At 36.6% G+C, this 18779-nt stretch overlaps 2 protein-coding genes and 1 long non-coding RNA gene across 4 annotated transcripts; 2 read left to right on the top strand and 1 right to left on the bottom strand.

Annotated features, from left to right (window-relative positions):
* Positions 1–2117: 2117 nt before the first annotated feature.
* zgc:112271 (uncharacterized protein LOC553698 homolog) lies at positions 2118–8679 on the bottom strand. Of its 2 annotated transcripts, none has more exons than XM_051899602.1 (3): positions 8443–8679; positions 5334–5431; positions 2118–2485 (listed from the first exon to the last, which is right to left on the bottom strand). In XM_051899602.1, the coding sequence occupies exons 1-3, from the start codon at positions 8497–8499 to the stop codon at positions 2386–2388; spliced, it is 255 nt and encodes an 84-aa protein (XP_051755562.1). In that variant the 5' UTR covers positions 8500–8679; the 3' UTR covers positions 2118–2385. The 2 variants fall into 2 exon arrangements, with proteins under 2 accessions (XP_051755562.1, XP_051755561.1); XM_051899601.1 differs by lacking the exon at positions 8443–8679 and adding an exon at positions 5600–5807.
* LOC127515694 (uncharacterized) lies at positions 2492–5444 on the top strand. The gene is made up of 3 exons (XR_007930850.1): positions 2492–4438; positions 4994–5104; positions 5299–5444. It is a non-coding gene; the product is annotated as an uncharacterized LOC127515694 (long non-coding RNA).
* slx1b (SLX1 homolog B, structure-specific endonuclease subunit) lies at positions 5960–10146 on the top strand. The gene is made up of 5 exons (XM_051899595.1): positions 5960–6585; positions 6685–6736; positions 8452–8772; positions 8884–9099; positions 9724–10146. Exons 1-5 carry the CDS (start codon positions 6413–6415, stop codon positions 9751–9753), a joined length of 792 nt encoding a protein of 263 aa, XP_051755555.1. The 5' UTR covers positions 5960–6412; the 3' UTR covers positions 9754–10146.
* The last annotated feature ends 8633 nt before the right edge of the window (positions 10147–18779 follow it).

Raw genomic sequence — 18779 nt, 5'->3', positions numbered from 1 at the left:
AAAAAAAAAATATATATATATATATATATAAAATAAAAAACAAACAATCAAGCCCAGCCCAGCTGATAAAAGGTAACTCAAAAGTAGTGTATGATGCATTACTTTCCATAAAAAGTAACACAATTAGTTACTTGTTTAGGGAGTAAGACAAAATTATAACGCATTACATTTAAAACTTTCCCCAACCACTCAGACTAGTGCCAGACTGAGTTTGGCTTAAAAATCCTATACCTGGATTCGAGAGGAATGCCAGACGGTAAAGTCTGTGCTTTAGACCGAGAGAGCTTTCTAGATCTCTGACCTCTGACTCTGCTTGTGTGTAAATGCATTTTCAAGGACAAAATTGCACATGCTGATGAACACTGCAGTCACATTTGATTTTTTTATTTTTTTGTCATGCACTGAAATTGCTTTTCTGTGCACTTATAGTGATAGAACAGCATGTTAATTCATTTAGCCTTAAAATAAAGACTGATTTGAATGTAATATTACTATCAGACACATGTAAGTGCGAGCAGAATGTGTTTGTGTGAGAAAGAGCACTGAACGCCTGCTGGAGTCTGTTGTCTTTATGTCAGACAGCAGGAGGCCCGTCTGCACTCTCTCAGCTTCAGCACAAATCTTACATGCTTTTAGCTTCATGAATAAAACATCTGCTCATGCAATGCTGTTATTAATCACACTTTATATTCATGCGAACATAAGAGGTTATGTCTATCCCTGAATCAATGACAGGTTGCCATCTTAACCAAAGCATATTTTTCTGTTTGGAAAGCACTTAAAGTATGCACTAATTGGCTTGGTATTCTAAGACTTCATTATCATGAGCTTCAAAGGTTATTTGTTGTAATAATCATTTCTCACTGGTTCTCAACAGGGCAGAGAGGTATATTTGTCTGCCTTAGAAAAACTGGAAAACATGGAGCCTTGGGATAGTTCACCAAAAAAGAGAAATCTGTCATCATTGTTTTATCCTCATGTTATTTTACTCAAATTATTTACTTTGTTCTGTGGAACACAAAAAAAGGAGAGAGAGAGAGAAGTTTAAGAAAAAAAAAAAAAAAAATTCATGCTGTTATTTTTGTACATACAGTGAAAGTGGATGGGATGTACCAAAAAGTTGTCTTTGTGTGAGGAACATAATGAAATTTCAGTTATAAGTAAAAATCTTTTATGTTCTGACAGGATAAATTTGTTAGCTGGGTAAATTCCAGCTGAACTGAGGTAAAGAATCAAAACATACTGATATAGTTTTTAGATTTCAGAGCTTTCAAAGTGTACTTTTACTAACATATTATCATTGAACAAAACAAAATTGGTGGCCATATTTTCTGTATCGAAACATTCTGTCTGAGCCATCCTCTAAAGTGTAAACCTTTGGCATCTTTCACTCCAAAAAGACCGAAATTATAGAAATTTAACTAATTAAACTTGAAAATGTACAAAAAGTTTTAGGATTTTGATTAAAACAAACATATAACATGATATTTAGACCCTGGAATGCGAATTTTACCAGGGGAACCCCGCCAAAAAAAGAGGGTTTAACCCCCCGAGTAGCAATTGGGCCGGTTTTGTTGTGAAAACCTGGCAACCCTGTTTTCCACCGAAATTACCAGGAACAATTTGTCACAGGAACTTTTTCCCCCCAGATCTGTTGCTCTCTGCATTTCCATCGCGATCTGTACCGTGAAGATAAGTCCAGTGATGTAGGACTGAATTCGTCGTCAGTCAGTCGGTCGTATTTTTAAACTCTAATGTTGATAAGAATAGCAAACACCTCTTACTGCACGCACCGCAACAGAATTTTAGAAATGGCGGATGAAATACAATGCTGCGTGAACTCAACCAAACACAAACTTGAGCAGTTCACACAGCTGGAGTTCTGCTGTCATAAATGCTAATGGGGGACAAATAAGACATTATGAAAACTGTTTTGATTTTCAGATTTCAAACAAAGTGAAATTAACAGTATTTAATGTTTTATTGGTGGCCATATTTTCTAAATTAAAACATTCTGTCTGAGCCTTCCTCTCAAGTTTAAACCTTTAGTAGCTTTTACTCCAAAAAGAAATTAAAATAAGTCTTCACACATTAACAAACTGACAACAGCCTACAAATTCTGTTCAGAAATGTTCTTTATTGTCAGCAAACTACATTTCAAAGATCCCGCATATAGCACATAATGTATTTCAATCATTTGCAAGAGATGTTTTGCGTAAGTGACTAAACACTGAAGCATAATTACTTCATAAATACAAATGAAATGATTTTTATTACATTGGTATGATACTTTAAGGGGAAAAATGGAAGTATCAACAAATAGAAAAGGTCACTACTGTTTTATCTGATGGCTGCATGAATGAGTTTTGTGTGTGTCTGTATGTGTCATTGTGCTTTCTGTTTCTCCCACTGCTCTGGTGTCAATGTTTTCTGCTCGAATGCATGGATCTCTTTCAGCTCCTCGGCCAGGCAATTATTCACCATCCTAACAACAAACATAAACACAGACTTTTATAAAAACATCACATGAGGTCAGTAAGTCTATTGATCCCAGCATGCCTGTTCCTCACAGCTTGCCTCCACAGCTCCATCCTCTCTAAAGACAATACTTTTCCACATGACTTGGTCCTATAAAAAGACCCAGATCATTCTGCTAAGCCTGCACATCTGCGTCCGTGTCTGAGGCCCTCTCGGCCAGCTGGGACTCTTATCAGCTGCAGATGACCTTTGCACAACACTCTCCACTGCATCACTGATTCCATCAAACCACATTTTTTCTTCCATTTTCAGGTGTTCCGTACATGGTTGAAAAAGCATGCCAATTGTTTTCTTACATAGCAATCTCCACCACTGATAAGAAATGCAACCTGCTTGCCGCATAACAGTAAAATGAGAGATTAACATAAAAAGGACTACATTTATGTAAATGTTATCAACAAATGTCAACATAAGCTTATCTTACATACACAACTGCCCTTCTATATTGTGTTAAATTGACTGCACTGCATATAACATACTGTCTGTTAAAGGTGCAGAAAGTGATTTCTGAGAAACGCTATTGAAAGTGGATTGGACCGAGCACAACACACTTGTAGCCAATCAGCAATAGGGGGCGTGTCCACTCATGAGGGGGGGATTTGAAGAAAGACTGTAGAAAGAGAAATGGCTGAGAGACATTACAAAAGAGAAAAGTTTAGAGGAATATCACTGGAGAAAGAAGGGTTATGATCAGGCAAGTGCTTTAGGACCCACTTTCCAGTGCTGGAGAGACCTAAGCGGGAAGGCCCGAAATGGACGCCGAGGTTGCAGTGTTTCTTCTCCATACGTGAGTAACATTGGTTTTGCTGTTTCACAGAACCAAGATATGCTGTTGTTGTAATGTTAGCTAGAGTAACAGGACAGTTTTGAGTGTCATTGTTTGTTTGGAGCTGCTGTGCTGCTGCTGGCGACTAACAACCAACTCTTGCTTGTGCTGTATGTTAATTTTGTGTTTTTCCTTGTTGTTCGTCATATTCGCTGTATTTTTTTTTTTGCTTCAGATACGATAAAGAGACATCCACTCTTGCATTGTGCGTTTTTGCATTTCGGGGGCGGAGCAATGAATGGAAGGGTGTGTTTGTTTGGGTTGATTTGTTTTGGTCGTGTTCAACCATGTTTCTCAGAAATTGCTTACTGCACCTTTGAAGCTGCAGTCTGTAATTTTGCCTCTTTGTCGCCATCTCTGTTTGAAACCTGCAATTGCAGTTGTTTGCGGAATTATTATCTGTACGTGCGTTGTGCATCGGCACGGCTCCTCAGCGCGGATGAATCTAATGTTTGCTGTCAATCACCACATCGGTGTGGACACTGTACTTCGGAATCACAGATTGTAGTCTTGGAAGTATGACCAAAATAAGAATTTTCACCAGAAAACGTCATCTGAACAAGTAAGTAACATGTCTGCCACTTTTGTTCTGACTAACTGAGGGAAAAAAAGCATTACAGTTAATCGCGCTGCCAATGGTGATTAAATCTAACAATTGCTTAGCTCATATCACATCAAACCGTGCAAATTATTATTATTGTTATACTTTGTTCTCAAATTGTTAATGTTAACAACATCAGCATCGCGTGACTATGTGTATTTAGTGTGTACTACCGTTACCTGTAGATTTCAATTTCTGTACAGTCTAATCACTAAAGTTAATTTGTCATACCAAACAATCCGCCATCAGAATGATAAGTTTAATTATTGCACTTGCTGTAAGAAAAGGCTATAAATGATCCGCCTCACATACGATATAGCCTATACTAGCTGGGACTTGTTCTTTATGAATACAGACGTGACGCAGTGACACAAAGACGAACGGCAACACGCTTGAATTTCCCGCGGAAACCCGCCAGTACCACCCGAATTATAAAACATTATTACAAGCTTACCGTTGTGAATCGGGCTAAGGTAAGGAGATAGTTTTGAACACTGGCTGGTTATGTACATGCTCAAAAATTGATTTTGGATAATTTTTAACCAAAAAAAAGTTACGGACAGCAGCTTTAACTTGAGAGATAAAATTCAGTGATTAGACATTTTTGTTCATTAATAAATTAAACAACAGACATCATGTGCACACATAAAACTTATGTCATTTACTAGGCAAGTATATATATTTTTTTGTTAATTTTTTATTTTTGTTTTAATTTCGATTTGTCACTCCAATTTTGTTTTAAATAACATGGTTATTTTTATATTATTATAGTTTTAGAGCAATTAAAGAAAACATCTATGTTTAGTTTTTGTGTTTTCATTAATGTTATTAACCACGATAAAGAGGTCCAAAAACCAGACTGAAAATCTGGGATCAAAAATTTAACTTTAACTAAAACTAGGTTTTAGATTAAAACAAACAAAAGTTACAGAATGACAAAATGAATAAGATTTTGTACTATCTCTGAGTCACTAATAATATACATGTAAATTTGTGACATTGATCATGTAACTCCTTTGTACAAACAGTCAGATGTTCTTCCACTGATCCTTTGAGCATCTTGTGCTTCATTCTCAAATACTGATCATCAGATTGTAGGCTATACAAACTTGTGGCGTTCATGCAGCTGGAGTTCTGAGGTAATTAAAGCTAATCGGGGACAAATCCGTTTTGATTTTCTTATTTCAAACTCAAATTGTTATGCTTATAACTTGAAATTTAAATATTAATAATATGCATTAAATATTAATAATAAGAAAGGTGCAAAATAGAAGCATTTTCACTAGTTGTTTCAGTCTTTTGTATTTTCTATGGAACATAAATCATTCTCTAGTCCACAGGAATCCTGTGCAGAAGAAGTAAACTCACCTGTGTCTCTGCAACAGTGGCTTTCCTTCAAACTGAGGGGATACTACAAGAACTTTAAAACTGGCAGCACATCTATTGGGAGACGTGTCTTCTACATCCTGAAAGAAAAACGGATTTTGACACAGTGCATCGAGTTTACGTATTTTCCTTCATTAACTGTTGAAATGGGGAAAAAACAACTGCTGCCTGTTTTACATCATACATGTATATTGTATGATCTGTTCATTCTGATTCCAGCTTCATCTAGCTGTGCAGTTATTACATACCACGTGTATCGCACCAATCTCCGCAGTCAGTTTTTCACGAATCAGATCTGGGGTGACTGACATACTTCCCGGGATAAAGTATCAGCTTTGGTGACGACGACGTTTTTATAAACACCGAGGTTAATGATTTTAATGTACAGTAGACAGCGCAGTTCTCTTCTAACTATGTAGTAACTACCGGTATGCCTTAGAAAGGAGGAGCTTAATAATAAAAACACCCATTTGGGCTTGGAATCAGAGAAAGTCCACGCCTCTTAAACAGTAATGACCAATCCCTTCATCGAACTGTTTACCAAAGGCATGAAAACTGACCAATCAAAGCAGAGAATTTGGGGTCCTTGTTGTTATCGGTGTTCTCTTCATTTGCATGATCGGAAAAGCCACATAATTTAATGGAAGCTGATCAAACCAAATTAAATCAATACAGAGGGTCAAAACTTAACTTGTTTATAACGTGAATTTTGGCAAAATATTTAACTTAATATTTTATATGCTTAATAAGTGACTTCTGAATCGTATATTTGCTCAGGCCATACCAGGACTTCTTTAACGGGCTAGTTTGAAACGAAAGAGCCGCAATACCAAAACAAATGAATGTTTTAATGATTCAAGTGAAGAAGGAAGAAAAAACAGGGGAGGATATAATTATATCGCTTGAGATAAGGAACTCTTGAATGGTGCTGTATTTATAGCGACATTGTGAAATATTGCCAAGTGAATTGAACAGATGACATATGTATAAGTAGGAAAGAAAAGTCTCCATGTTACTAGCTCTCCCTATGCAAAGGCGTTTGAGCTACTGTAGAAAACAGGATGGTGGTAGAGGTGGAGAGTTTCTATGGCGTGTATATGCTGTACTGTACTAACCCGAAATTCAAGGGTCGAATATATATTGGCTTCACTGTGAACCCAGAGCGCCGTATCGGTCAACACAACGCAGGACGACACCGAGGAGGAGCCAAGAGAACCAGTGGCAGGGGACCATGGTGAGATATCAGCTGAACATTTCATATGGCGAACATACTACGACCAGAGACCCCGGTGGTTCTGTAATAAACGTACGTTTTTTTTTAATTCATTTTAAGGGAGATGGTTCTTGTCATCCATGGCTTTCCATCTGATATTGCAGCTCTTCGGGTAAATATAATTATCTCTTTATGTGTTATATCTTGTCTTTTTATTTCCCCTTTGTAGAAAATTTTCTGCTTTGTGCTTATTTTCAAGCGACACTATGTAGCTTTTTGATAAAAGAAAAGCAATGTTATTAACAAGAGAGTGCGGGGGGGATTCCAAACCTTTACTTTACCCAAATACACTTAAATAAACCTATAATAATGATTTATAGTTTTAGAGTTCTCGGGACGGATTTCGCGGGAAATTGCATATATACATCCTAGGCTGCATCCGAAATTGCATACATCCCTACTATATAGTAGGTGAAAAACAGTATGTGACAAAAGAAGTATGTCCAAATTCATGGTACTAAGTAGGTAAAAAGTACCTGGATGACCTACTACTTCTGGCAAGATTCTGAAGTGTGCATATGATGGACACTTTACTACCCTTTTAAGCCACGGGAGAGGATTTGTGAATGACAGTGAAGCAAAGCAACTGACACTGGTAGGTCACATGACAGTGACAACATGAATGTAGTACGTCTGGATTGCATTCATCCTGTATAACATACTTTTTTTTTAGCGCTGGAAATGCAAGTATGTATTTAAAATAAGTACCTACTCGATTACAAATGCAGCCAGAGTAATATCTGTAGACAGAGAGGCCCTGTCCCAAATGAAAACCTAAACCCTCAACTACGCAAAAAGTACCTGCTTGACCTACTATTTACCGCAAGATTTTGAAGTGTGCATACGATGGACAATTTACAATCCCATGAGGCCATGGGAGAGGATATATGAATAGTAGTGAAGCGACGCAATTGACGCTGCTAGGTCACATAGGTGCAGGCTTGGCAAAAGTGCACATCAGGGGCACATATCGGCCTCAAAGGGGGCGCTCGTGAGGAACATTTCTGAAACTTAATGGACATACGCACGCAGTGGCCATCGTAAGTACACGAGACCGCAAGTGCACATGATGTGTGCCACTGGGGGCAGTCATGGCCTAATGGTTAGAGAGTTGGACTGGTAACCCTAAGGTTGCGGGTTTGATTCTCAATACCAGCAGGAAATGACTGAGTTTTCTTTGAGCAAGGCATCTAACCCCCAATCACTCACTGGGTGCCACAGCAAAATGGCTGCCCACTTCTTTGGGTGTGTGTGTCCATGGTTTGCAGTGTGAATGTGTGTTTACTACTCACTACTCCAAATGAGTGTGCACTAACTGGATGGGTTAAATGCAGAGGGTTTCCATACTTTGCCTTCACATGTCACTTTCACTTTGGACAGGGCCAGAAAAAAGTAGCTTTGGCTGTGGGTAGCATAAAGCTGAAAGTTGGTCGTCACAACGAACCAGAAAAATTGAGCATGAATCATTTAAAACCAGCTCTGTTAAGATGTTCTGTATTCATGTGTACACTAGTGCCTTGAACCACATTTATCTGAGGAGCACAGTTGAAGCACAACCAAAACTTCTGCAAGACGCATGCGGTTTTATTGATTTTTAGGGGTGAAAGTTACATAATGTATATAGCATTAATAACAAAACAAAAAAAAAAAGTAAAATTGTCTAAACAGATTGATTAATATAATGGTATGAGAGTAAAGAAAATAATTTAGGATAAAGAAAATGACAAATTGAAAACATTACAAGACACATAACAGTAATAAAAATTGTGAGGTGAAAATGTGCGGTTTGTCTTTGTTTTAGTTCTTTGTTCATCTTACCTCTGCTAGTTTGAGTGGGCTTGGCAGCATCCGCACATCTCTCGTCGTCTGTCCCATGTTGCCCGGCGCAGCCGTAAAGAGTCCAGTTTGCAGTTCCACTGGCGTGTGGTGTCAAACATGCTGCGGGTGGCGCCGTGGAGTCGACTCCCCCTCACTGTGCGCTGGTTAAAGCAGGAGTACCGGATGGACTTTGACCCTGTGTTGCAGCCTCCTCTGCACATTCCTCTGGCATTTGGCTGTGTTCGTGCTAAGAGGAAACCGCAGCAGGAGTGCGAGGAGCAAGAGGAGAGACAGATGGAGCAGTGCGTGTTGTGTGGGGTGTTTGTTAAGGTTAGTTCCACTCTGCTTTCAAAGCAGTTTTGAGAAACCAGCTCAAGATGTTACAGGAATAACTGTCTCAACCTTTTGGATTTTGCTTTCTTTTTTTTTTGGTGATTTCAGGCTGTGGATAGACTATCTTGTTTCCAGCCTTCCTGTCAAATGGTTTGTCATCTGATTTGCCTGGCTAAACACTTTCTGAAGGCAGACCCTTCCCACCTACTTCCTGTTGAGGGAAAGTGCCCTGGCTGTCATCACTCAGTGCTGTGGGGGAGCTTAATACGGCATAAAAACGGCTGTTATGGTGATTTGGAAGAAATTACCTCGTCCTCATCTCAGGTCAGCTTTAATATGGTATCAGAATGTATTAAAGTTCACCCAAAAATGGAAATTACCCCATAATTTACTCACCCTCAAGCCATCCTAGGTGTATATGACTTTCCTCTTTCAGCCAAACACAATCAGAGTTATATAAAAAAATATTCTGACTCATATAAAAAAATATTCTGACTCTTCCAAGCTTTATTATGGGAGTGATTGGAGGATGAGATTTTGAAGCCCTAAAAAGTGAATCCATTGATCATAAAACATACTCCACGCTGTTAATAAAGGCGCATCAGAAGCTTGTTATTTTACTTTATAAAGTTTTAAATAAGGATATTTTTCTTACACAAGCATATCGGTTCACTTCAGAAGGCATTTATTAACCCCCCGAAGCCATTTTATGATCGATGGTGCACTTTTTTGGGCTTCAAAATCTCATCCTCCAATAACTCCCATTATAAAGCTTGGAAGAGTCAGGATATTTTTTAATATAACTCTGATTGTGTTTGGCTGAAAGAGGAAAGTCATATACACCTAGGATGGCTTGAGGGTGAGTAAATTAGGGGTAATTTTTATTTTTGGGTGAACTATCTCTTTAATATGTGTTGTCAATAAATTAAACTATTTTCATTTAAACAGAGTCACTGGACGGATGAACTACAGTTGTGAAGACAATGTGATACAGCCGTTTCTGCATTTTAAGAAGTATTTATTGGACTGGAGAGTCTGAAATGACACAGAATGACTCATTAAGGTCAAGGCATCTGTACATCCTAAAAAATGTGGAATTAACAAGGATACACAGAATGAGATGAAGCATTTAACTTTTGAAATATAAGAACATCTTTAGACACATTCTAAAATATGAAATAAAACATTTTAATTCAGCAATAATAATTGTTAAACATTGTAAGCTCAGTCATGATGAGAATAATAACCGAATTACTGTTTTTGTTTTTTTGTTTTGTTTTTTTAAACAACTGTGAAGTTTTTAAATGTTGTTGTTTTTTACCTGAAATCACGTGTGGTCATATTTATTGAACAATAAATCAGTGAATTTGGGTTTTGTATGTGTTTCTGAAGCTTTACTTTTTCCCTCTATTCCTTGGTTGCAATGTTGAATTACCACTCGCAAACAAATTTTCTATTTGTATGTTTTAACTAGATGGAAACAGATGAACATGAGTAAGAATTTATAAAACAAGAGGATTATTATTGATGCAATAAATAAAGGATGAATTCCCTGAAGAGTGTAAACCCTGCAGCTCAGCAGCTTTTTATTATTGCTTGGTTTGATCGAGTAGTTTGACAACTAATAATGAGTTTGAAGTGGGATTACTTGTGCAAGCAAGGAGGATGTTTGAAAGCAGTCATAACAGTTTTCACAATTATTATAATTTTTGTAATACTGATCAGTGCCATTGGTGGGACAAAAACACACAGCAGCACTGAGTCTACAATGGTTGTTCCTACAAAATAGATTATAAAGGCCTGACTGGAGCAATACTAATTCAATGATATCTGTCTGTTAGAACATTCAGTTGACAAGGTGATTAAATTCAAAATATTTTATATATTTGAGGTATAAAATAAAACATACTGTATGTAAAAGAAAATTAATGCGAATTAAATGATTAAAAAAAAGTGATGAAATATTAGAAACAAACTAAATATGTTTCATAAAATATTGAGTGTAAATTCAGTGCTGGTGAAAGTTACTTTTAAAAGTAATGCATTACAACATTACTGTTACTTTCTAAATAATAACTAATTGTGCTACAACTTAGTTACTTTTTATGGAAAGTATTGTGTTACATTACTTTTAAGTTACTTTTTCTCATCTGTGCTGGGCTTGCTTGCTTGTTTTTTAATAAAAAAAAAAGTTGTCAAATGTAAACACCCTTTCACACCAAAAGTGCAAATGCAAATTCATGCCTGTACAGTAGAGGGCACAGCTCAAACTAACCTTTCAGCTGTGCTGCCATTCTGGACTGCAGAAGAATAAAGTACCTCAGGGATTACGTGTTTTTGTAGGCAAAACCCGGAAGCGAGTTAGCATTTCAGGACTTCCGGTTCCATTGCCCCGAAGTCAATGGGTTTTTTTTTCATAAAAAAAGTGGATAAGTATTCATACACAGTGCAGATCATAATCAGCAAGCATGTTTTTAAATAAAGTTGTTTTCTAAATAAAGTTTGAGGAAGCTTGGTGGTGGTGACGTTGATCCGCGACCATGGTGTGCTGTAGTCCGTTTATAGCCTACTGTTAGCTTTTTATATCTGACGACTTTATTTAGACTTCAAAATGTATAAATGCTGTGTTAACTTGTAAAGATCATCTTGATAGACAAAACGTGTAAGTGTCATAACCCTTTGTTAAACACAGAGCTTATTTTTTGCGATTTTCCAAAAAGTCTATGGGAAAAATGCATTGGCTATGATCGAGGGAACCCGTGCGCCGCTAACTTCCGGGTTGGCCAACAAAAACACGTCATCCCTGAGGTACTCTATAGGACACAGGAGAAGAAAGATCAACACACTTTAACAATGAAACACAGATGTGATGTTTATCTATAGTCATTGTTGCTTATTACTATGGTTAATTTGAATCATCTAAGGTCAGCAGCAAGGACTAAAAAGGTTAGGTTACATACATATACAAAGTATACTTGTATTATTTAACATTTAATTACTGTCGGTTAGCATTTCACTGTTTTTATTCTTTTTGAGGAATACTGAATCTGTTTTTGTGCGAGTGAGATGAGTAAATGTATGCTCACATTTAGTCTACAATAACCATCATGTCTATACAGCGCATACAAAGCCTCTGCATCTTACTCCCAATTTCTCTCAACATGGGGACAGAAGAGGTGTCAGCCAACGAATGGGAAAACAAAGTAACTTGCGTAACATATTTGAAAAAGTAACAGATATTTTGTTGTAAATGTAAAAGTAATGCGCTACTTTACTAGTTCCTTGAAAGTAATTTGATTAGTACATAACTCAAGTTACGTGTAATGCGTTACTCCCAACACAGATGCCTGAAATGTATAAAACTGATCATTCATTCTGATACACATGTTGAACAAACAGTGGTTATATAGATCTATATTGTGGATATATATTTCTCCAGGCTCTGAAGGTCTCATCACTGAATCTGTCCTCACCGAGGATCTGGAGGTCTGTTAACCGTGATTACCGGCTGAAAGAGAGTACAAACAGAATGAGTGAGTTGTCATCATATCTTTCAAAACAGCATGATCTTACAACATGATCTACAATTTGAATTTTCATGGGGTCTTACCATACTAGATGTGGGACAGCAGCACTGAATGACCTTGCAGCAGTATGCAGCTAAAGTGGCAGAAAGGGCAATCTGGATTGAAAGCACCAGCTTTTGTAATGCTAGGTAATTTTCAAAACCTGTCTGTAGGTGGGTAAAAAAATCAAAAAGTCAAGTCATTTATTCATATAGCACTTTATACAATGAAATACAGACTGTAGCTTTACAGTAATGAAAATAACAGTACTGATGTTGCAAAATTCTTCAATTATGAAACATTCAATTTCAGCTGTAAAGCAGCTTTAAAAATGATTCATATGTCATTATTCAGCTAAATTTTGTTGATTAAATTTAGATTAACAGTATCAGTGTAGCAAAGTTCATCAGTTAGGAAACTCAATTCAACTATAAAGAAGCTCTACCGAAGACATTATTGAGCTCAAGTCAGTTCAGTGTTGACTCAGTTCAGTTCAATAACAGTGCAAAATTCATCAATTATGAAACAAGTTCAATTCAACTATAAGCAGCTCTACAGAAAGAAATAGTGTTGTTATTCTGCTCAAGACAGTTCAATGTTGATTCAGTTCAGTCAAAGACTAGAATAACACAAGACGCGTCACTCGTATTATTATGAATGGGAGAAAGTGCAACGCGCAATATGGCGGAATAAGTCCCGCCTTCTAAATAAGAGCCAATCGCCGATTGGTAAAGTCATCGCGTCACTGCAGCGGCCGTTAGAAGCTCCGGTTTTTTATAGAAACAGTCAGACGCGCGTCTCCGAAATGAGGCACAAGAGACGCACATTTAGGACTGCGCATGCGCATTAGGTTGATCCAGCCTGAAAAATACCGTTTTTTGTCATGATTCGAGCATTTAAGAAACAAAATTTATGAGACAGTTGTTGTCAGATTTCATTGGTGATTTCAAATATGAAATTTAATCGAAAGCTTGGCAAATAGCTTTAGAGAATTTGATGTTTCCCCATTCAAAGAGATAGGAGCTGCACTTGAATGCCCGAGAGGCGTTTCAAAGATGGCCGCCGAATGAAACTTGTCTTAAAGGGACTTTGGTTCAGTTTAATAAACTGTTGAAGCTGCAAACAAATATAAAACAGCTTTACAGAAGACAATAGTGTCATCATCCAGCACAATTCAGTTTTGTTCTCATTCAATAGTGCAGTCAAATCGATAATTAAAGACAGCAATGTAAGTTGTTCTCACCTTAACATGGATTAAGAGAACTAACATTTAGCTGTTCCAATTTTTTGACAGCATTCAATTATGAACTGTGTGCCAACCAACCCTGTCCTCCCCTACACAGAATACCATATGAGAATTGTTACAAAAAATGTTTATGACTTACTTCTAAATTTCTACATATTGTCTTTTGGGAGGATTCTATATTAGGCATCCAACAATGAAAAAGGACGTTGAAAACACTTAGGTGCAGAAAAAAGCAGATCACAGAGGCTGTACAGGCCACGACTTGCATTCCTAAACAGGCCTTCAGCTGAAAAAAAAGAAGAAGAAAAAATCCAAACACAGTGTTATTGGATGCACCAAAACAACAAAATTCTGCATGCTTGGTGACCAAAAGGTCATATTTCCTTACTGAATTAAATAAAATTATGTGTCTGGCAAAATGTTATGATCTGAAAACTTACAGTTGGGAGGTGAAGATTCTGTGCAGCTATTGCCAAACTTCCAGCGATAATTATCTATAAAAGGGAAAGATCAGGACATATTATACATTGTGTCTTCAGAAAACATTCAGATTTCAGCCCTTGGTTTTTCTCTCTTATCACACATTTTCAGGTTGACCTTGTTTCAAAATAGATTTAATGACTGATCTGCTGTATTGGACATGATTTGGAAAGGCACAATTTTCTTTATAATATCCCATGGTGGTTCAGCAAAACAATGTCCAGGGTAGACTTAGAGGCCCTCCAAAACAGCATTGTGTCAGTCTGTACATAACAATATGTTGCTGTTTAATGAATTGTTTTGTGTTTCAGAACTGTTTTACCTTTAAAAACCTATATTAGGATGTTGAACCATATTATCCTATAAGGTCAGTATGAGCTCAGTAAGTTAACTTATTTTTATTTCCAGGGTTTTGGTTAAATGCCTGAAATAAGGTCTGTGGTTAACACAAGCTCTAAATATTTTCACATTTTATTGCATGACATCAAATACATCAGTTATACCCCTTGTGATTTTTAAAGATTTCATTTATCTTGAAAATATGGCTGCTAACAAATGACTAAATGGGACTACATTAAATGTCATCACACACCAAACAGTAAAGTCGCTCACTGCTCTTGGCTGAATAACTCCTTTTGTAACTTTAATAAGGATTAATCTATATTTAATTTATACAAGAGATTAAAAGATGAAGATATGAAGAGCAGTGTTACTTTACAGTTCAGTTTCTGTACCTGGTTACTGTTAGAACTACCCGAGAAACTTCAAGCACGGTTTATTTCATTCTTTGTTCTATTACTTGTTTTTTGTTTATAGATAAACAATATATAGCCTAAACAAACTAACAGACTAGATTATTTCTAAATAAACTTTCTTATTGATTTGTTCTTAATTTATGACTGACTGTTTACTTGTCTTTAATGTTTGAACTTTATTTTAGTTAGGTAAGTAGTTTTTGCTGTGGTATCGAAATTGGAATTGAGAATGGTGAAATTTCACTGGTATCTAAAATTTAAATTTTTAGTGAGAATTTAAGGTCACATGGGTCAAAAACAATGAAAATAATATGTATGTATGTACAGTATGTATATCTATCTAATCTATCTATCTATCTTTCTATCTTAATTTTTTTGTGGTGGTGTCAGTGAAAATTTTGTCAGGGCAAGTAAAAATATGAGCTACTGGCCCAAAAGGGCTACAAAAACCCTTTAGCGTTGAGGTTTATTCACTGAAATGAAAAGTGTGACAACTAGCTCCAGTCTTCCCTTTTTATCAAATATTGTATAATTTTCAGTGTTTTATTCGTTTTGTTTTTTAGATTTATCAAATAGGCCTACTTCATTTTTATCACGTAGCCTATGTATACACATGTTTAGACATTCATAATAATTATTTAATTAATTTATGTCTCAATTCAACTTCTGTGTTCAACTTACGAAAAAAGCGTAACTGCCGTCGCATCAGTTACGCTTGTTTCGTAAGATGAATACGGAAGGCATAGGACATAGCGTAAGCATTTTGAACTGCTAGAGGCATTACACTTTCTTCGTAAGTTGAATACGGAAGGAGGTCTGGCGAAAGCTAACTTAGTTATTTTACTTTATTATAACGTGTTAAATATGAATATTTTTCTTACACAAACGCACCGCTTCAGCCGTGTGGAGTACATTTATAATGGATGGATCGGATGCACTTTTTTGAGTTTCAAACAGGCAGTTTCCGTGTAACTTACTGCCATAATAAAGCTTAGGAGCATCAGTGTGATTGTATTCGTCTGAAAGAAGAAAGTCATATATACACATAGGATGGCTAGAGGGTGAGTAAATCAAGGGGGATTTTCATTTTCAGTCAACTAATCCTTTACGATGACAAATGATTCTGTTAAATGTGAAGTGTAGGCCTACTTACGATCACGGAGGTACCGCCACTCACTGCGTCTGCAATCGTGAACATGCCATTCACATAAAACAACAAGATCGCAAATGACAAAAACACAGCAAACGCAATCTGCGTTACCTGTAATGAACCACAAAACATTTACGAAAATTAACCATGGGTGTATTATATTAAATAGTTCCTTTAGCCTGACATTTGTACCTACTGTAAAAAACACTATAACCACAAATTTGCAATTGTTACTAAACCATGCTTATAACAATAATCAATCTGCCAAAAAATGGTTACTAGTTAACCTATTCTGTACAGTAATTTTTCACATCCATGAACAAGAGTTTGTAAGCAAAAAAAAAAAAAAAGTATGTCAGCAGAGCTGTAAAGTACACGCACTCCTAGTATTTTGGGTTCAGCCTCCAGGTATTTGAGTTTTTGGTTGGGGTTTTTCTGAAATCGGATGTCCAGAATCTCTCCGGGGTTCCGATCTTCCCAAGACTCAATCTGAGGTTCATCTGTCGACGACAGTTTCATGATTGAAGAGATTAATACACACTTACATTTATAAACACAAAAATTAAACCATATATAATTTAATCATATAATTTAATTTAATCATAATATAATCATATTCGTTTCGATTCAATTCAGCAACATAAACAAATCTATAAATCTGTGAATTTCACACAGAGAGAGAAACCCCTTTTCCTGGAATTCCTGAAGCAGTCCTAACAAAATGAAGCGGAAAAATAACTCGCAGTGATACAAAAACAAACGTACCTGCCATTTTGTTGATCCCCGTAGCCTAAATTCTCTCGAAAATACTTTGAAGGTTTTAAAATACTTAATTTCTCCACGCACTTCTATCTTCTGTTTTGGAGTGTATTGGTCCCGCCCCGTTATGAAATCGGGTTCAAGAACATCTGAAAACAGTTAGTCAGCTGACAGCAGCCCCGATACTGAATAAAAGCCACAAATATCCGCAGACTTATATCGTCTCTCTTATCTTCTCTTAGTTAGAGCTGTAGTCTGATGACCCTTACAAAAAAGAAGTTTATTCAAGTGTGCTATTAGTAGCCTATACTTTTTTAAACTAAAAATGAGAAAGTCAACTTTTTATGAACTTTTTATGTACTCAATGAAGTTTTTGGCAGAATATGAGAAGTTGTGCGTGGAGTGACACGAGTTACATGGTGATGCTCCAGAATAGTGTCTTCGAAAATCTGCTGAGAAATATAATAATAAATGCATCACTACCACAGTGAAGCATGGAGGAAGAGGTGAAAGTGTGTGGGGAGCCTATTTAGTTGCTGGTATTTTCGAGCTGCTTGTGAAAAGTCACTTAATGCTTTGGAGTAAAGGAGAATATTGCATAACGGCTTGCTTCCTACAAATGAAAAGTTATTTAAAGAAGAATGATCAGATGTTATTTTTCAACAAGATGATGCTCTTGCCCACAATGAAAAGATAATCAAGAAGTGGCTTGAGAACAAGTTCATCAGGCTCATGTTTTGGCTTTGGTCAGAGTCTTGATTTGAACCATATAGTGAATATTTGGTCTCACATTAAACTCAAACAAACCGGGAGACATTTTTCAACTACTCATGAACTGTTTGAAGCCATTTACATTGAGTTACAACACTAACTCTTCCTGTAAAAAGCTGTCTGCAAGCTGCGGAAGGCTATTCCATGCTAAGTTAATTTATCTACAGTATTTGTGCATTTTTTGCTAATTTCATGACAAGTGATTTGTGATTAAAATAGTTAAAGGGTTGGTTCACCCAAAAATGAAATTTCTGTCATTAAGTACTCACCCTCATGTCGTTCCGCACCCGTAAGACCTTCGTTCATCTTCGGAACACAAATTAAGATATTTGTGATGAAATCCGAGGGTATCTGATCCACACATAGGCAGCAACGTCATTGCACCTTTTGACATCCAGAAAGGTAGTTAAAAACATGGGCAACATGGGTTCAAACTTAATGTTATGAAGCGACAAGAATACTTTTTGTGCCCAAAAACAAAACAAAGACTTTATTCAACAATTTGAACCATTGTCATACGTAGTGAACTCAGTGCAGGCTTCCTTGTTTACGTCCAAATGTCGGCTCATTATTGGCCAGATCCTGTGTCAGCATCACATGCATGCGTCGTGCTGCTCATGTGTTCAGCTTCGTCCAATAATGAGTTGGTGTTCGGACGTAAACAAGGAAGCCTGCACTGAGTTCACTACGTATGACAATAGTTCAAACTGTTGAATAAAGTTGTTATTTTTTTGTTGTTTTTGCACACAAAAAGTATTCTCATCGCTTCACGTTGACTATTTTAACCATGTTTTCAACTACCTTTCTGGACGTCAAAAGGTACAATGATGTTGCTGCCTGTGTGAATCAGAAACCTCTCGGATTTCATCAAAAATATCTTAATTTGTGTTCCGAAGATGAACGAAGGTCTTACGTGTGTGGAACAACATGAGGGTGAGTAATTAATGACAGAAATTTAATTTTTGGGTGAACTAACCCTTTAAGACCATAACTAAATATTTTGCCATTTTTGGCTTGGCCCTTCTCTCTCTTTTTGCCCAGGAGTATATACTTGACTTATACTGAAAAGTCTAAGTATATATGGCATATAGCCTACTTGTACTCAATCCTTTGATCAATATAAAAGTATAATTAAATATTCTAAGTATACTTGGCTTGTAGTTGTGTTTACTCTTTTGATTGAGTAGAAGACCATTAAATACTTTTTTCCACACAGTTTTACATACTGCCTTATGAACTTACATGTTTTGGCATCCAGTAGCCTACAATATATTTGA

The sequence above is a fragment of the Ctenopharyngodon idella genome, chromosome 7 (assembly GCF_019924925.1).
Source record: "Ctenopharyngodon idella isolate HZGC_01 chromosome 7, HZGC01, whole genome shotgun sequence".
Classification (NCBI taxonomy): domain Eukaryota; kingdom Metazoa; phylum Chordata; class Actinopteri; order Cypriniformes; family Xenocyprididae; genus Ctenopharyngodon; species Ctenopharyngodon idella.
Note: the sequence above shows the minus strand (reverse complement) of the source record. Positions and strands in the feature narration are given on the sequence as shown.

Coding starts and splice junctions, on each gene's coding strand:
- zgc:112271 (XM_051899601.1), bottom strand. CDS start 5,662: ATGTCAGTCACCCCAGATCTGATTCGTGAAAAACTGACTGCGGAGATT. Junction 5,432..5,599: donor AGATTGGTGCGATACACGTG/GTATGTAATAAC, acceptor TTTTTCTTTCAG/GATGTAGAAGACACGTCTCC. Junction 2,486..5,333: donor CCACTGTTGCAGAGACACAG/GTGAGTTTACTT, acceptor GTTTGTTGTTAG/GATGGTGAATAATTGCCTGG.
- slx1b (XM_051899595.1), top strand. CDS start 6,413: ATGGTGGTAGAGGTGGAGAGTTTCTATGGCGTGTATATGCTGTACTGT. Junction 6,586..6,684: donor ACCAGTGGCAGGGGACCATG/GTGAGATATCAG, acceptor ATTCATTTTAAG/GGAGATGGTTCTTGTCATCC. Junction 6,737..8,451: donor CTGATATTGCAGCTCTTCGG/GTAAATATAATT, acceptor TACCTCTGCTAG/TTTGAGTGGGCTTGGCAGCA.